General features: G+C 42.2%; 2 protein-coding genes across 3 annotated transcripts in view; one reads left to right on the top strand and one right to left on the bottom strand.

The window, feature by feature from the left end:
* MTX3 (metaxin 3) overlaps positions 1-19,241 on the top strand; it is a 760,898-nt gene that overhangs the window by 714,889 nt on the left and 26,768 nt on the right. The window contains exon 10 of the mRNA XM_036279109.1: positions 8,995-9,106. The gene's annotated coding sequence lies outside the window, so the exon portion shown is untranslated. The remainder of the gene's footprint in view (positions 1-8,994; positions 9,107-19,241) is intronic.
* Positions 1,037-19,166, bottom strand: BHMT (betaine--homocysteine S-methyltransferase). 2 transcript variants are annotated; one of them, XM_036279099.1, is made up of 8 exons: positions 19,081-19,166; positions 14,840-14,972; positions 9,747-9,865; positions 8,907-9,098; positions 8,112-8,259; positions 5,287-5,469; positions 3,589-3,817; positions 1,037-1,729 (listed from the first exon to the last, which is right to left on the bottom strand). In XM_036279099.1, exons 1-8 carry the CDS (start codon positions 19,111-19,113, stop codon positions 1,546-1,548), a joined length of 1,221 nt encoding a protein of 406 aa, XP_036134992.1. In that variant the 5' UTR covers positions 19,114-19,166; the 3' UTR covers positions 1,037-1,545. The 2 variants fall into 2 exon arrangements, with proteins under 2 accessions (XP_036134992.1, XP_036134993.1); XM_036279100.1 differs by lacking the exon at positions 19,081-19,166 and adding an exon at positions 15,475-15,620.

Genomic DNA, 19,241 nt, shown 5'->3' with positions numbered 1-19,241 from the left:
GGTCGTGCGGGTGGCAGCCACTCGATGTGTCCCTTCACGTCGATGTTTCTCTCTCTCTCTCCCTTCCTCTCTCTCCCTCCCACTCTATCTGTACAAAAAATGGAAAAATATCCTCGGGTGAGGATAAAAAAAAAAAAAAAAATAGATGAAGAAATTACCATTTCAGAACAGCTAACCAGTCTAAAAATGTTTAGAAAGCAGCATGAACTCTCCTAACACAGGAAGAGTAGCCATGTTTATTCTAATGGTCTTGCCTCTTCAGGCTTGAGCTCTCAAGAGAATAGATATTATCAGGTAAAAAAAATGTTCCTCAATCTATGAAACCTGGATAGAGTTTGGAGAACTTCTATTTTTTCTTTAAACTATCCTTTTTTTTTTTTTAAGCTACCAAAGTAACACATACTTGTTGCTCCTCAGACTTACCTACTGGATTCAGTTTTGGGTAGAATGGAGAGGACCTAGACACCAAACCCTTCTTACCCCCTCCCAATTAGTTGGTATGTTTCTTAGCAGTAGAAATGGGTCAGCAAAGAGAGAACAACTTGCCCTGGCTGGTTTGGCTCAGCGGTTAGAACCTCAGCCCAAGGACCAAGAGTTGCAGGTTCGATTCTGGTCAAGGGCATGTACCTTGGTTGTGGTTCGGTTCCTGGCTCTGGCCATGTGGGAGGCAACCAATAGATGTGTCTCTCTCACATCGATGTTTCTGTCTCTGTCTCTCTGTTTCTCCCTCCCACACTATCTGAAGATAAATGGAAAAGTATCTTCAGGTGAAGATTTTTTAAATAAAGAGAGAACAACTCTGGAACTCTGAGAGCAGGACTCTGGGCTTTGGATACTTATTGATCAAGTCCCATATTACTGATCTTCTAAGAATAAACTGAAAGATATAGGAAAAGTCCCCATAGCTGAAATGTCCCATAGCAGTGATTTTTGAACTGTGGGCCAAGAACCCATCAATGGATCATAAAATCAATTTGAAGGATCTCGATCAGCATGTTTTATTAATAAATAGGATGAAAAGAAATGGAATACAAAATACCAGAATAGATCACATATTTTATTTCAATGGTTTTATGGTATGTGCTTTACTGGGTCATTGTATAAATTGTGTTTCTTGCTATGGGTCATGTTCAAAGGAGCTTGGAAGTCACTTCCCTACATCACTTTATCTGTCCTTGTCTGGTTGTGAGCCATTTATGACAGTTCATGTCGAATCCTCCTTACTAACTTGCAAACTTCTTTTAGTGGGTTTAATGTCCGAATTACTTTTTCTTGGCCACAGAGATTTCCTTAATAACTTCTACATGGTGGGTGCTTAGTGAACCTGCTTAACATTTACTCCATACTGTTCTGCTTCTAAGGGAACTTCTAAAACATACTTTTAAAATTCTTAGGTGCTATTTGTAGTGCTATTTTGTTCAGTTCATACCAATTTTGTGTATAGGCTGGTGTTAATAAAGGCATTGTATTTTAACCACCCTGTCCTTATTTCTAAGAACTGTGGCCCAAACACAGAATTCACAAAATCGGGCTCCACCGCGGCTACTATGCAGATTTGAATTTCTGTTTTTCAAAGAGCTCTTTCAGCTGCTGCTCGGTGGTGGCTTCTTTCTGCTGCATCAGCTCGGTGGTTCCTTTGGTCACTCCCCAGTTGTCCGGCTTTGACATGGAAGGGTTGTATGGCCTGCCTGAGGCTATCCGGAGATTCTCCCAGTATTCCTTCCGGGCCCTGGGTGAACAAATCACACACTGACTCCCCCAGTCGATGTCTGTGTCACTGTGCTAGAATACGTCCATGGCCATCTGTGCACTCCTCAGACTGTGTTCATTAAAACACCTTTATGCATCTATACTAAATCCTTTCTCCCCCCAGAATCTGTAGGTCTAACATTACTTTGAATTTCTTCTTTTAACATATGAATAGGGATCAACAGCTAAGAACTAGACTAGGGACATTTTCTATCCGATGTACCTACCTCCCCATCCTCACTTTCTGGCGCTCTGCTCATGACCGCTGAGCCCACATGTGCTGCTCTTCCCAGCACCAGTACCACTCTGCACCTGACACTCCATGGTCCTGCCTCCTCCTGTCCCCACAGTCTCCTCTAGTTCAGGCCCCATCATGTCTGGTATTCTAGCAAGGGCTTCCTCACAGGTTCCCTGTCTCAGGCTATTGAGACTTGTACATCTTGTCCTAGACCACTTACGACCCTCCAGGCTCCTCATTGCCTTTGGGATGAGGTCACACTCAGTGGGTGAGCATGAATGAAAGTCTGCCTCCTCTCCCTGGCTTGTATCCTCTGTCTCTGATACACTCGAACTTCTAGTTTCTCAATGTGTGATCCCCCCCCCCCCCCCCGCCTTAGTGCTTTCCTGTAGGCTGTCCCTTTGTTTGGCACCAGAGTTCACCTTTCAAAATTTAGCTTGGGCATCAGCTCTATTAGAAACTCTTCATTAACCCCTCTCTACCTGTTGCCCCATGGGCCATTAGCTCCCACTCCACAACACCTGTGCATATCTTTATCTTTGGACTTTCTATGCCAATTTGAAATTACCTGTTCTGCGTACTAGACTGTTAACTCCTTGGAGACAGGGTGCTTTGTCCAGCTTGCTACTGCAGTGTCCACAACAGTGTCTGACATAGTTGTGCTCAGTCGGTGTTGGCTGAACACAATAGACCTGCTCCCTCTGCTTGGGGTGCTCACCCTCCACCCCCTTCTCTGTCTCACGGAAGCCTACGTGGCCCTTCAAAACCCAGGCACAAAAAATCCCTTCTGCTAAAATTTCTTTCCCTTAGGGAAACATAGTAATTCTCTTCATTGTTCTTTTTTAATCCATGCCTCTAATATTAAATACGTTACCACAGTATAATACATTGGCTTTCTATTCCACTTCCCCCAGTATACTGTGAGGTTCCCTAAGACAGGGACCATAGCCTTTCTTCTAGTTTCTCTCTCTCTTTCTTTCCCTTCCTCTTCATAACTAACTAACTAACTTCCTCCCTTCCCTTCCCTTCCCTTCCCTTCCCTTCCCTTCCCTTCCCTTCCCTTCCCTTCCCTTTCCTTTTCTCTCTCTCTCTCTCTCTCTCTCTCTCTCTCTCTCTCTCTCTCTCTCTCTCTCTCTCCCCCACAGCTTTTCATTTCTTTACTCCCAGTGCCCTGCACACTGCCTGCCATAGAATCTGTTTATTTTTCATCTTCTCCACTGGAATGTAAGTTTTGAGGGCAAAAACTTTTCTATCTTATTCACCACTCTATTCCTAGCTCCAAGAACTGTGCTTGGCACAGAACAGGCACTTAATTAATAATTGTTATACTTAAGTTATACTTAAACCTTAAACAAGCATTTGATTCAATGTCAGTGTCCACCACATGGATGGTGCTTTCTTAGAGTATGAAGTTACATTTCATTGCAACTTACATTATTTACCTTCTATATTCTAAAACCTTGTCTAGAAATCACCCCATCAGGATGTTTTGCAACTATCTCTGTGAGAAAATGTAGCCATGTTCTTTATGATGACCTCATTTGGACATATTCGTAATCTACATCCGTTAGGTTTGGCAAATATAGTTTAAAGTTTCTTACCTGGCTCTGATCCACGGCTTGGTGTGCATGTCCAAACCACTTCCCCAGCTGCCATGTTTTTCTGAAGCTGGTGGCAGAAAGCCCCTTTCTGGGGCCAGCTCCTCTGCAATCGCCCTGATGTGGTAGGGCTCAAATCCACAGCACCCGCCAATGACCCTGACCCCCAGGTTGTAGGCCTCTCTGGCGTATTTTTGAATATCCCACCTGGTTGCAACTCTGGGCTCCAGTCCTGCAATAAATGGCATTATGCCCAAATTCTTTTTTTATAAAAAAAATTAAAAACGAACAACTATAAATGTGTAATCTTCAATAAATGAGTTAAATACGTTATCCATATTTAATTCTTAACTTTTCAAAACTCTTGGCTATTTTGTGTGTATATATCCAGTTTTAAATGCGGGGGTGGCCAGCCTTCAAGATGCACCCGCCCTCTGACATTCTCATCCTGTGTAGTCCGCTCCCACATTGTGTCAGGTGGGTCTGCAAGGCCAACAGACTCTGGTGGAAGGGGTGGGCTCTGATTTCTGAGGCTACGTTGTAGAAGACATCATGGTCTCTGCCCGGTGCTCTTTGGAACACATATGCCCCAGGGAAAGCCAGATGCCATGTTGTGAGAACACTCAGGCAGAAAGGGCCCTGAGCTGAGGAACTGAGGCCTCCAGTCAACAGACAGTGGGAAACTGACGCTGACTCCCAACAGCCAACTAAAAGAGTTTAGGGGTAGATCCCCTGCTTCCCCTCAGACCTTCTGATGACTGTTGATCTGGCCAAGGTCTGGACTGCAACCTTTATAGAGACCCTGAGCAAACTCCACCCGTTAAGCTGCTCCTGAATTCATGATGAACAGAACCTATGGCATCATAGATACAAAGTTTTGCAGTAACTTGTTATACAGCAATAAATAACACAAATGCCTTGCCACTCTTCTTCCATGGTTCTTCTAGAGTGATTATTTCATAATGCCTTATTTATCTGAGGGTCCCTCAGAGAGGGGACAGAATATGGTGTAAAGACCTTGGAATGGACTAGGAGGCTGGCCATGGTCTGGCCCTGCTGATATCTCTGGGCTTGATTTTCAAGGTAGATTCACCCCTCCTTCCAAAACACAAGAAAAGACTTTATCCCTCTGCCTAGGCTGCATGTATGCCCTCACTTCATCTGCTTGGTCTCTTTCAAATTTGTCATGCAGGAGCCCAGTGATGGTATCTTCCCTCCACCCTCAAATCATGGAGTATCTGAGCAACATTCAAAATTGGAGAAAAGGATCGTAGAGGTAACCTGGTTCTAACCTTTTTAGTTTTCTGATGAGAAAATTAAGATCTAGAGGAACTAAGGAATTTTCCTAAGGTTACAACTCAGCAACAGAGCTGGAACCAGAATGAAAATCTTTGCCGACCCCACCCATGACAGCATCCTTTTTACCAACCTACAAGTATGACTAACTGGTTATCTATCTAGGTGTTGATTCAACTTTGATTTTACACTTAAGTTCCTGTCTTTTTTGCTTGCTGATCCTTTATTTTCTTTCTACGACTGTCTAATATCAAGGGATTGGTGGCTATAGGGAGAAAAGCGGGGGGCTAGTGATGAGGAGATCGGCAGACATGTCTTTACTACAGTAAAGCTCTATGGCTATCTATTTATTTGGACTTTGTCAAACGTAAAACATCGAGACAATGTGTAGACTGTCTGTCTTACCAAAGGGGAATTCTGGCAGATCGATAAATCCCTGTTTGCCGCAGTCGGGAGTGTGGTAGGCCAAGGGCTGACTCATCAGGTAGGCTTTCAGTCCGGCAGCCTGCAGCCCTTCTTTCATGAGCTTCACTGTTTGCAAGCTAATTGTGGGGTCAAAATGGCAGTTCACACCAACGATGGAAGCTCCTGCAAGCGGGAAGAACATTTTAGCGTTAGGGGTTCACCAGAGTACTGGGAGGCTCAAGTCTCCTCTCTTAATTAAGGAGCTTTTATTTGGAACGGTGAGCTTGGCAGATAGCATTTGATCCTTGCTCCCTGCAAATCTATCTTACCTTTGGGCAAGAATGATTGCTAACTAGCAGCAAGTACTTTCTGTGGAAAGGGCTTTGAAGAGTCTGGTATAATTGACGTGTCATTTATGCACACTTGGCTCTCTGTCTTTCTTTTTTTTTTAATTATTAGTTTTTTTGAACTTCTATTTTTAGTAGTCAATTTTTCAATCTTTGACATTATATTGCAAACACAATAATTTTTTCAGCACTCCCAGCTGCTAGATTGCACCCGTGGTCACTGTACCACTCATTTGAGGAATAAATCAATGTTCCCTTTCATCAGGCCAATTTAGTAATATCACTGCTCCAGAGTCCAGGAGCAGCAGAACTGATGCTACGAGCTGTGGTACCCAGGGTTCAGTGGCAGATGCCTCAGTGGTGCTCACTGGGCTGGGTCTGCAGTTTGATCTTTATTCTTGTTCCAGTCAGGCCTCCCTCTTGGTCATGCCTCTGAATCCGCATTTGTAGGCTCACCCATGAGAGTCTGGCCAAGCCAGTGATCGCTGCTCTGTTCTTATCTTACTCTGCTTCTCAGCAGCATTAGATCTATTGGACCCCTCCCTCCTTCATCAACACTCTCCTTCTCTTGGTCTCTGAGAACTTCCTACGCAACCTGAGTGTTGCTCTTACCACCCTGGCTGCCTTTTGGGTGCCCACCCCTCCTCAAGGCTGAATCTGTCAACCCTGCAGTGTCCCAGGACTCCACTGAGCCATCTCCGCTCGTCACCTACACCTCCTTTTCAGGCCCAGGGCTTTCAGTACCATTTGCATCCAGAATTCTCCAAAATTTCTCTCTCTAACTTGACCTGTCCACTGGAGTCCAGAGTTGTATAGTCAACAGCTTACTTAACATCTTCACTTGGATCTTGACTACCTTCCTCTTTGATGTTCTGCCAGTTTGTCTTTCCTTGCTTGACTTTATCACACGAATGAACTAATCATTTGTTGGCTATTTGCTGGATGTCTATTAGGTATAAGAGTCCTTATAAGGGGTTCTAGAGAAATATAAACATAGAACATAGTCCCTGAAACGAAGAATTTTATAATTTAGCACAGGGCTTTCCAGTGCTCCATGAAAATAAGGTTCTATGATCCATTAAGTTAGGCAGTAGCTATTTTCTATATACCCTTCTTGGACACTGCCAATAAACCTGAACATATCAAAGGCTCTGAGAAGTTCAGTAGTAAAGAGACCTGCTTACGTTGGTTTAACACAGCATTTTCTAATTGTATTTGACTACACAATCCTATTAACATTCTCACAGACTAGAAAATGTTAACTGGGGATATTCCAAATGAGGGGCATAAACAGAAAGTGTTATAGGTCCTGAGAGGAGGGAGTGATATTTGGGGTAGAGATAATTATATAAGGGTACATGGAGATAGAATTTGAACTAACATTGGAAGATAGACTTATTAGATAGATATTAGATAGATTTATTAGACAGATATTTATTATGGACTTACTATGTGCTAGGCACTGTGCCAGGCACAGGGTACTCAATGCTGAGAAAAAGAGAGTGTCTGCCCTCTTAGATTTTACAATCTAGTGAAAGACTCTGACATAAATAAGTGGGAAATGCTACAAAGGATATAAATTGGGTACAGAGATTTCAAACAGTGTGGCCACCTACTCTGAATAGATTGGTGGGGGAAGGAGATGCACCCCAAGAACCTTCACCGACTAACACTGATGATGATGGTGGCCTCCTCTGATCTTTGTGAGACAAGTTACCTTCTCTTCCATTTTTATGTTACCAGTGAAGAATTAGTATTATACAACTTCACTCCTAAATCTAAATAATTGTTATTGTCCATGACAAGTATGAAGTGACTTCCATGAAATATCAGGAGTTGGATAAACATCAGGAATTAAACAAATAGCCAGTCAAAATCTCTCTATTCCACAGAATGAGTTGGACTCTTCCTCTGATGCTAAGCTATTCCTTGGGTTTAAAATGAGGTAGCTTTGAAAACAATCTGTATTTTCCCTAATTGAAATGGAAAACAATATGAGGAATGAAAATTATATTAAAAGATAAATTAAGTGGTCAGTATTTCATATCAAAGGATTTTTAAATTTTATTATATCAGTTATAAAAAAAAAAAAAGCATACCAGTAATCTATGAGAATGGAAAAACTTTGGGAAAGAGGGCAACTGACTTAACAGTTATTAATGTTTAAAGACCTCAACTTGAGATAAGTTAAAAATAAAACAATTTTTCCTAATGTTCCTTCTAAGTTACCAAAGTTCTTCCCATTCCTAGTTAAACCTTCAGCATAGTTGCTCCTTTCAAAAGGCTGGTATGTGTGTGCGTCTTTCTTTAAACATTTTTCTCTTTAGGATTCAGTACTACTATCAATATTTCTTAAAAAAGCAAATTACTGGTTTTCCTGTTAATAAAAGTAGTATATAGTGACTCATAGATGGACCTGAATTTGTATGTCATTTTAAAAGACACGTTAATTGCAAACTGATAGAAATCCATCGTCACCTGCTCTCACCAGGCGCACCGCACACTCGCCGGGGGTCACGCCGTGCAGGTCTCCCTCGGGGCCGATGCACATGGTCGCTGCCACCGGCTTTCCAGAGGCTTTCAAGGCTTCCACCGCCCACACAGCCTCTTCCACGTGCTCAAAATACTGAGATACAAGAAGGTTATGGTGCTTTTAGTCTTGTTTCTCTAGAACAATTTGAAAACGTATTCTGTTGCTTAATAATTAAATCATCATTAGATGAGTGATTTTCGAACTCTGAGTTTGAAATATTTTGAATATTGAGAATTTGAAATTGAAACCATTAACATTTTTTATTATTATTTAAAAAAATATTTTTTCCTTTTTTGACTTTAGAGAGAGAGGAAGTGAGAGGGAGAGAGAGAGAGAAACATCGATGAGAGAGAACATCGATTGGCCGCCTCCTGCATGCCCCCTGGGGTTGGGCCCACAACCTGGGCATGTGTCCTGACTGGGAATTGAACCTGCGACCTCTTGCTGCATGGGTCGATGCTCAACCACTGAGCCACACCAGCCAGACATTAGCACTTTTTAAATGAAATAGAATGGTGATTTTTTTTTACTGTGAATTGCAGTCAAAAGATTTGAAGAACACTGTATTAGATTAACTGGATCAAATTTAGTAGAAGCCCTAAATTGGAAAAAGATTTAGAAATTAAATATTACTATTACTAGCCATGATTGGCACCTGATCTCACATGGTCCCCAGGAAAGCAAAAGGCAGAGAAAATGCACTCAGTACTTGTCTCATCTTCGATCATATTTTTGTTTACCTCTGCAATCAGGAAGTCCACATTCTTCTTCATAAAGACCTGTAACTGTTGCTGAAATACTTTTTTAACTTCAGTTTCACTCTTGCAGCTGAGATACGAAGGTGTCTGACTCACGCCTCCTGCCACCAAAGCGTCTCCCTCATCAGCCACTTGCCGGGCAATGTCACAAGCAGCTTCATTGACTTTCTGCCCCTAAAATGGTGAGTATATGATACATCTACATTTTCATGTGAAATGGAAACAAGAGCATTATTCAAATGTCCACATCTCAGTTGTCTGTTATAATAGTGATTTGATTCCAGAAAATGACAGTGATGGGATAATTCAGTGCTTTACCAAGCTGAGCACTTCTCAGTAACAGTAACATCAATAATAATAATGAAAAAATAAATCTAATGATGGTGTCTAGGCTATTACATGAGACCAAGGATCTGTGAGAGGATAAAAGTCTTTCCATTAAAAGAGCTGGCGTCTTCCCATGACTAAGCTGCACATAATATAGTGGTGATCATGATGATAATTTGTCTTTATGACAAATAGAAGTAAAATTCAGTTAAAGTGACTACAGAATTTATGACTTTTTGTCTTTCTGTATATTTTCAATTAACAGATAAATGTATCATAAGTAAGGTCTTTTCTAATTATTTAGATACTAAAAATGAACACATCCTCAAAAAAACCCAGTGCTGTGGGTCCCATAGGATCATGAAATTTTAAAACTCTTTTCATTGTAGAGATGAAGAAATTGCCACCTTGATCGGGTAAATAAATGGCTTGCCCAACATCACAGTCCACTGTGTCTGCTGCACTTCTGGGAGTGCCATCTGTGGTTTTACTCACGGATATTTTCGCTGCCACGTAATTCCCCCTGTTCTCCAGCTTGTCTTCACTAGCATAAAAGGTGAAGGTCTGCATGATATTCGATCCAGCTCTGAGGAACTCGCGGTGAAGCTGGCGAACTGGGAGATGGAATAAGAAAGGCATTCATTGCTCTCAGTTTATTAACCCAGGGTGCTTTCAAAAGGCTCTAAGACAAATATGAAAATAACTGCTTAAATTCCTGGTCGCTTAGCCTCTATGCATCCTGGGGGCTAATGAGAGGTGGATCTGGGGTCTCTTGCCCAGAAGAAGATATTTCTACCATGGATGGGGGGGGAGGAAAGAAGGAGGTCCCAGAGACGGGGAATCATTTCAGCATTTTTGCCAGCTAGAGGAGGTAGGGAAGGACATCTCTACAAAGGGAACAGCCTGAGAAAAGACAAGGAGGCCGAAACAGCCGTGGCATTTGGGGGAACAGTGGGTGGTCTGAGCAGCTGGGGTGGAGGGTGCGTTGGAGAAGTGATGGGAGATGCAGTTGGAAAGGTGGGCAGGCAGACAGTATGAATGCATAGCACGTCATCCCAAGGAGTCTAGTCTCCAGACCACAAGTGTTGAGGCCAAACCAACAGTGCAATTGAGAGATGTGATTAGTTCTGTGTTTCTGAAAAATGAGTGGGATAAAAACTGGAACAAGGTTCCCAAATACATCCATGGAGCAAGGCCAAATGGCAAAGCTTTCCCAGGTTAGAGGAAATATGGTAGGAATTTTTTCCGTATAACCAAGTATATTCAATTTAAAGAAGTATCTATCCTTTGCTCTAAAATAGTGGTCCTAACCCCTTGTTGCCCACTAGATACCCTGCAAACTTTTTAAAAGGTATGATTGCTAGGGCAATCCCACAGATATTCTGATGTCATTGGTTTGGAGCAGGGTACAGACTTTTTCTTTAAGTTTCCCCAACTGATTCTTATTTTCAGCCTTATTGAGAACCACCATTTTAAGAGAGTGGGGAAATACTCATTTTATTAAATAATAGACTTAGCTGGTGTTTGTTTTGTCAGGGGAATTAACTGGGCAAAGTTAGAAATCAGCAATCCAGTGCCAGTCCCTGAAATTTATTGTGAAATTTCAGAGGCCTATAAAATCCAAAAGTCTAGAAGCAACTACACTAGAAGCCAGGAAGTTATTAGGACACTGGAGTTCTTTGCCCTCAGGGGCTAAGACTGGAGATGAGTCTGGCATCTTGGCATCCCAAGGGCCTAGTAGACCACAGAGAACATAGGAAGCTCAGTTTTTTATTTTAAGTGTACAAATAAATGAGGCAAAAAAGCTTTTGAATTTCAGAAAATTGGTTTCTAAGCTTGAAGCCAAATCTTTATTTTTTAAATCATGGAAACTTTAGTTCTCAGTGGGAATTTAAAAGGATGCCTAAACAAAGGGGCTTCAAACTTTTTAAAATTAGCAACAAGCCAATTAAGAACACCTTCTATGATGTCCCCATTTATCCAGCAGATGAGCTGCTGCAACTGGAGCAGGGGTGCAGGGCCTGTAGACCGGGTTCCTATGCACCAGAGTGACATGGTTTGTAAACAGGAAGTCCAGCCAGGCTGTCCTTGGGTGTATTTCTAGAGACTCTGTGAAAAAATCCTGGATTGGGCCCTGGCCGGTTTGGCTCAGCGGTTGGAGCGTCAGCCTGCGGTCCTGAGAGACCCGGGTTCGGTTCCCGCCAAGGGCGCGTACCTCGGTTGCAGTTTGTCCCCGGCCCTGGTCGGTTGTGCGGGTGGCAGCCACTCGATGTGTCCCTTTCACATCGATGTTTCTCTCTCTCTCTCTGTTCCTCTCTCCCCCCCACTCTACCTGAACAAAAAATGGAAAAATGTCCTCGGGTGAGGATAAAAAAAAAAAAATCCTGGAATGGTGTGCAGTTTGTGTAGACGTACATTTTACAGTGCAGAAGGTCTATACACTTTTATATATTTTTCCAGAGGGCAGTGACCCAGCTCCTTGTTCTTAATTGAGTTGATTATTCCACCATGCTGCTTTTTTTTTTTTTTTAATCCTCACCCGAGGACATTTTTTTTCCATTTTTTGTTCAGATAGAGTAGGAGAGAGAGAGAGAAACATCGACGTGAAAGGGACACATCGAGTGGCTGCCACCCACACAACCAAGCAGGGCCAGGGACAAACCGCAACCGAGGTACGTGCCCTTAGCCGGAACCAAACCTGGGTCTCTCTGGACTGCAGACTGATGCTCTAACCACTGAGCCAAACCGGCCAGGGCTCCACCATGCTTCTTAAAACTGTAGTACTTCTCAAAATGTGACCCAACTTAGACTCACGTGGGGGCAGTTGTTATGAATTCAGATGCCCCAAGCCCCTCCAGACCCAGAAAACCCGAATTCCTTGCCAAATTCAATGCTGATTCCACTGGGTGCAAGAACCACAACTTTTGGCATAAACTTCAGTAGGAGAATTAGTCTGGTAATCTCTAGGTATCCTATCAATTTCTATTTTCTGTTTTCTCTCATCATAAGACTGCTATGTCTTTATCCTCTAACCAATAATAGGGCGGGACTGGTCTCTATGACAAGGACTTGACCTATAATAATTAATTATATTAATGTCATGACTTTACACCTTTATTATACTAGTTTGATCTTAGCATCATAGAAGCTAAATGTTACCCAGCCTCTTGGTTAAGCTGCTGAGTGGTTATCCTTACAAATTCTTCCATCCTTAACATTTTTAAATATAACACTGTGTAGGGGTAAAGTCACAGGCACAAGAGATCAGTGAACTTGAGCCTTCCTGACTCAGCTACAGTCACTGTGTGATGTTGAGCAGGCCATTTACCTACCCCTTCGAGGTGGTAATTTTTTCATCTTTACAATGTAAAAGGAATTTCAAAATTCCATGGGTCTGTGTGGCCGACAGCATGGTTTTTTTTTTAGGACATGTTCATTTTTAATGTCTAAACAATTAGAAAAGACCTTACTTGTGAGACATTTATCTGTTAATTGAGAAAATACAGTAAGACATGAATTCTGTAGTCATTTTAATTGAATTTTATTCTTATTTATCATTAGGGCAAATCATCATCATCACCACTATTTGCTGCGTAGCATTCCAAGTGCCTCACCGGCAGTGGTGTATTTAGTGTTTTGGGGAAATGAAAGGTGTTTAAAGAATTCATGCTCACCCTGGGTGGTTTGGCTCAGCAGTTAGAGTGTTGGCCCACGGACCTGAGAGTCCCGGGTTCAGTTCCCAATAAGGGCACGTACCTCGGTTGCGGTTTGTCCCTGGCCCTGGTTGGAGTTGTGTGGGTGGCAACCAGTCGATGTGTCTCTCTCGCACCAGTGTTTCGCTCTCCCTCCTGCTCTATCCGAAGATAAATGCAAAAATGTCCTCTGGTGAGGATAAAAGAAAGAAAAGAAAAATAATGCATGCTCTCTATCCATCCATCCAGTGTGGTTCAGTTGTTGAGCATTAACCCATGCACCAAGAGGTTTGATTCCTGGTAAAGGCACATGCCCAAATTATGGGCTCAATCTCCAGTAGGGGGTATGCAGGAGGCAGCCGATTGATGTTTCTATCTTTCTCTCCCTCTCCCTTCCTCTCTCTCTAAAATCAATAAAGAAAGAAAATTTTTAAAAAATTCATGCTCTGAAAGAGAGCAGTGGCCAGTTTATGTGCATATTTTATGCAAATTAATTTGTGTACCTGCAGGTGCTTTTCTAATTTAGGTTGGTGATAGCTCAAATTGAAATAGACTCTGGAAAGTTTCCCATGAAACTCAACTACACTTGAAATATTTTTGTAGGACTGGTGCCTGGGCTTCACTTTTTAGTCCTGGAAACGGTGAGAAAGGAAGGTTATGCTACAGGTCTATAATCCCTCATCCAAGCCATTTTGGGACTAAAAGTGTCTTGGAATCCAGAATTTTGGGAATTTTAGAAAGTGAATACAGTATTTACACTATATAGTATCTAACACTTTCATTAGGGTCTAAAGCAGTAGCCCTGCCCCCCAGTCAAACACATTACTACTTACTTTGCGTCAAAGTATATCATAAAATGGGATACAATTATAAATATCCTCACATTAGTTTAGGTCACATTTTGCCCCTAAATTATTTTGCTACAAATTTATCACCCCACTGAAGAAATACTGTACAATTGTATTTGACCTTTCAGAGTTCACTATGGAATTCCAAAGATTTGCATTTCCCAAGTAAATTTACAGGGGTAATATCTAACTATGCTCTGTACATATACAACTGGGAGATATTATCTATATACATATAATGGCCCTCAGGTTTCCTCCCACCTGCCGTCCTAGCCATAAAAGATTTGGTCAAAAAAGTAAAGTGAGCATAAGGTGTGTGGATACAGGTGCAGAATAGGTAGATAGTTGAATTTAAATAGGGTGGGCTAGTATACAATGCATTTAACTAGTTGGCACTTATACAGTGGAGGAGGGCCTACCTGCAAGACCGTAATGGATACTTTACCATTTAACTTAAAGTGGGTAAGGAGGGAGAGTGGAAATATTCAGGAGAATGGATAATAAACACTAAAATGCAAGGGAGGAAGGACTGAGAGTCTTGATGAGGTTGAGGAGTGGCAGTGTTAGGGTGAGCAGAAAAGATAGCAGGTGGTGGTCAGGGAGTAAGCACTAGTAATTGAGATTCCAGAGATGGACAGCTGTTGATGGTGGCAAGGTCTAGGAGTGGACTGCTGAGAGGGTGGGGTGGAGGAAGAGTTCAGCTGGAGATGAGGAGGAGATCAAGGCGTTGGCAGAAAGAGTGCTGGATGGGTCATCTGTATGGACACTAAGTCACCTAGAGAGGAAGGGGAGGGAGGGGCAGAGAGGAAGGCAGTGAGCCAGATACTAGACTCATCCAGAGTGAGGCTCAGGGACCAAGAGGTAAACATAGGTGACAGCAACAAGGAAGGCTGTTGTGCTTATCCACCATGTGAATCCTACATGCATACCTAGTACAGTGCCCCATAACCATAAATAAATATTTGGAAAATGTGGCATGAATGAATCTGTCTGATGGTATGCACCTATATGTGGGTCACCATGACTTTGAATAGAGCAAGGCACTAACCTGCTTCTGGGTGCTCCACAGCAGCTTCCGGGGTCCAGGGGCCTGCCTTCACATAGCCCCTCTTCTCCAGTGCGAAGACAAACCCTCCATCTCCAATCACAACCTCTCCAGCGTTCAAACGCTCTAGGATGCCCTGAAATGACAGGTGCAGGGAAGAAAGGAGTTACTTGAGTAACTCCTTTTTGAGACAATTTTCTATCTTTCGTACTTCTATCATATTTTTGAGAGGTATGATTGTTTTAGAATTCTCAGAAAGTACATATATATTTTTATAAATTCATGGTATTATCTATAAGGCAAACAGCCAGCATACTCATATAATGAAAATTTGTGTATACATGTGCCGAGGGTGACAGTCTTTCAGGATACATTAATGAGTTTTGAAGAATATGGTGGGAGGATGTTATGTTTGCAGAAATACCTGCAGAAGAATTAAATGAAAAGGTTTTGTTGTAAATCCTCAGGTGAAAACTTAAGCACACATTCTTAAAATGGTGAAGGCTAGTCTTTCTTCTATTTGGTTAAAACTAAAGAGATGATAAAAATTGATAAAGAAGTTGAGTATAATGCTCTTAAGTCATTTTGAAGACTGAAAAGTCAGATACTTGGTAAAGACAGAAGGAAGAAGATACAACCTCAAAGGTGGTCAGATCCCTTAAAGTCTTCTATCTTTGGTGTTAAAATTCAGTTTCTACAACAGCAGCTATGTTAAGTTGTCCAGGAGGTTATGAGTGTGTGTGTTTGTACTCTGTAAGTGTGAGATGACAAGAACAGGAAAAAGACAACTAAATAAAGTATTTATAAACTGATTTCCAGCCCAACCCCCATACTATTGGAATCATTTACAGTACTATGAAATAATTACCCTGCTGTTTATGTTCAAGAGATAATTTTGAAATATATATATATATACATATATACATATATATATATATATATATATAGAGAGAGAGAGAGAGAGAGAGAGAGAGAGAGAAAGAAAGAAAGAAAGAGAGTGTTTATCCTCATTTGAGAATTTTTTTCCCATTGAGTTTTAGAGAGTGTGAAAGGGAAAGAGAGAGACAGAAACATCGATGTGAGAAAGAAACATTGATTGGTTGCCTCCTGCATGCACCCAAATGAGGAGGGGGATGGGAGAGTTGGGGGTGGGGTGCGGAGTGGAACTTGCAACCCATGTACATGCCCTTGACAGGGAATGGAACCTGAGACCCTTTGGTACATGGGTTGACACTAAGTCACACTGGCCAGGGCTGAACTTAATATTTTTAAAGAGCTTTGTGAATTAGAAAGTAATTTTCTAGTGCAACCATGTCTTTTTAATTTAGAAGAATCATAGACTTTAACAATAAAAGACACCCTACCTTCTCTGATTTTATAAATGAAGCATTAATGTCCAGAATCTAAAAATTTATACAAAACCTGCCAGGTGGGTAGTATAGGGCCTCCTGATTATTTTATTCATAAGTGATATCTAGATTTGATTTTAAATCAGAGTGGGGATGGTGGGACAGTCCTGAAAAGACCATGTAAAGAAATAACTTGAAATGTCCTTACCTATTGTGTTCCATTTATTACCAATAACAGTTGGTAAAACAAATGCTGATGTAGTAAAAAGGGTTACATAGATCCGTGAAAGCCATTCATAGGATTTTGCATCCCAAGGCCTCGCCACCCTCTTAGAGCTTCCTCAGTTTACTCTTCATCCCCTCCACTGCCCCTTCCTGTGCCATTTGGTCAGCTAGCTCAGAGAGAAGACACATCTAACATTTTCCCTTTTTTGTTGTTGTTAATCCTCACCTGAGAATATTTTTCCATTGATTTTTAGATACAGTGGAAGGGAGAGAAGGAGGGAGGGGCAGAGAGAGAGAAAGAGAAACATTGATGTGAGAAAGATACATTGATTGGTTGCCTTCCTCCCGACTCTGACCAGGTTCAGTGATTGAACTTGACCCAGGTACATGCCTTAGATTGGGAAACGAACCTGCAACCCTCTGGTCCATATGCCGATGCTCCAACCACTGAGCCAAACCACTGAGCCAGGGCAACATTTTCACTTTAAAGCAGTAAAATAAAAGGATCATGCTGTATGTTCCCTAATATCCCTTCCAAATGGAAACATTTTCAAACATAAACGTCCATGAGATAATAAACAATTACAATAATACAGAATTGATCACATGTAATTCTGAAATCCCAGTATGTCATGATTTCAATGTGCCCACATGCCACATCTTAACACCACAACATTATGACCCAATTAACAAGGAACACACACACATACACACACACATAACTAGCCAGTGCAGTAATATAAAAAACATGAACAAGAATCAAATAAATGAGATATGACTTGCTACTAACTTTTGACTGAAATAACTTGTGATATTTATGTTCAGTCAGTAAGCAATTCTCACTGAACATGTGTGTGTTTTCAAACTGTAGTACCACAAATATTTAAATATACAGCATAGCTAAGAATCTGATATTTGCTGGTGACGTGGCTAGTGGTGATTTCATCACCATGTTGTTCATAAATTGGTTGAACAATTACATCTGGGGGAAAAAATCTCTTGGATTCTAGGGCATTTTTTAATTACCTGGACTTCAGACTTTTCTGTTCCTCAGCTAAACAGCTTAAGAAAAAAAAAAAAAGTGGAATGTGCTATGAAAAAAATTCTCAAGATACTGATTTTTGAAAAAGTATTACAAAACAGTATGTGTAATATCAGACTATTTGTGTCATAAAAAGTGCATATTTGCCTAGACAACAAACTAGCAGAATATACACTAAAATGTAGTAAGCAGATGGTGTTCATAAGTCATTTCCAAGCTATTTCCAATGAATATATGGTAGCTTTGTAACATATAATTTTAAACTCAAAAGTATAGACTTATTATTATCTATATTTTAACACTGACATAGGCATGGAAACAAGGTTACCAAAGAAACCTTTTTTTTTTCCTTCCCATTTTATATCTATCTTTTGCTTATGTAATCCTTTAAAATGTTTCATTTTCTGAGTTTGAGTTAGGGGAGTGGGTTAGAATCCATGGCTATGAGAAGGGGGCCAAACCAAAACACTTAAAAAAATCTCTGTAGGAGTCATCCTTTCCAGTCTACACCAACTATCCATTTAGTAGATTAATGGACTAGCAAAGATTTTCAACCAATTGAACTGGTGATAGCCTATAATTGTTTGCCACCCCAACCTCTTCCTCAGGCCATTGACATTCATCTATTAATGCTGCATGACATTGAAAAATTTTAACTGTTTGGTTTTATCTTTTTGTGGAGGTCTTTTTTATTTGGGAGGGATGTCTAGTAATGAGGATGGGAGGTGGACCTGCCCTCATGGTCCTTACAGCGCAGAAGGTAAACTTGGCCTGTCCCCACCATCCCCTGGGAGCTTTGACACCTAAGGATCAAACATATTCCCTCCTCCTGGCTCTTTCTCCTCCCACCTACCCAACCACAGTCCCAAGTTCAGTCCCCATCCATCCATCCATCCATCCATCCACCAAACTAGACGACTTCTGAAGGCTGCCAGTCTGGACCAGAACACTTGTCCCAATAAGGGAAGATGTGTGCTTGTTATTAATCAGGTGCTGGAGATGCTGTTTTTAAAATCTTGTTGACAGCTTCCACAATATCTTATGGCCTCTGTGCCCATTTGCGAGGCCCTCTTGGTGCATTTTGTTGCCATCGCTGAAACCAAACTGCAGGAGAAAACGTACCATTGCCCAACCAAGCTGCTGCGCGCAAGCGTATCCTGCGGGAGGGAGGTGCCTGGAGACCCGGCAGGCGGTTGCTGGAACCTTCAGAGCCGCGCGCATGCCTGCCTGTGGGGCTGCTCCAGGCACAGCAGTGCGGCATCGAGGGCAGACGCACAGGAGCCCTGGCGCCAGGAGGCATCCCCTTGTCCCAACGCCTGCGAGTGTAGGAGCTGCACCCCTGGGGAATGCTCTGATGTTGGCGTGCAGGACTCAGAAGGTGTTGGGAGTCTGGGCTCTGGGGGAGTCCTCGAGACAGGAGTCACATAGATCTAGGGAGTGCTCTGGACATGGCCGGAATGAGGGGCTCAGCGGTGCTTTGCCGTCTTGCAGAAGTTCTGGGAGCAACTTCTCACAGCAGGGCTACGAGGACGCCTCTGCACTCCCCATGCTGGGACATTCGAATTTAGTGGGTCGATACCCGGAGCCTTGCCTGGGATGCAGCCTTGCCTCGGGTCCCCAATACTCACCCTCTTGGGCATTTTGCCCCCAATAGGTGCCATCTTCGTGGTATCTGGACTGGACCTCGGCACGGACGTGGACCGAGGAGGCCGGCGTGGCGTGTTCCCCGGCGAAGCCCAGGGCTGCCCCCCAGCAGCAGCCAGGCACTTTATACTCGCTGCTCAGTGTG

This window comes from Molossus molossus, unplaced genomic scaffold (assembly GCF_014108415.1).
Source record: "Molossus molossus isolate mMolMol1 unplaced genomic scaffold, mMolMol1.p scaffold_m16_p_3, whole genome shotgun sequence".
Classification (NCBI taxonomy): Eukaryota; Metazoa; Chordata; class Mammalia; order Chiroptera; family Molossidae; genus Molossus; species Molossus molossus.
The sequence above is the reverse complement of the archived record's forward strand: the minus strand, read 5'-3'. Positions and strand labels throughout refer to the sequence as shown.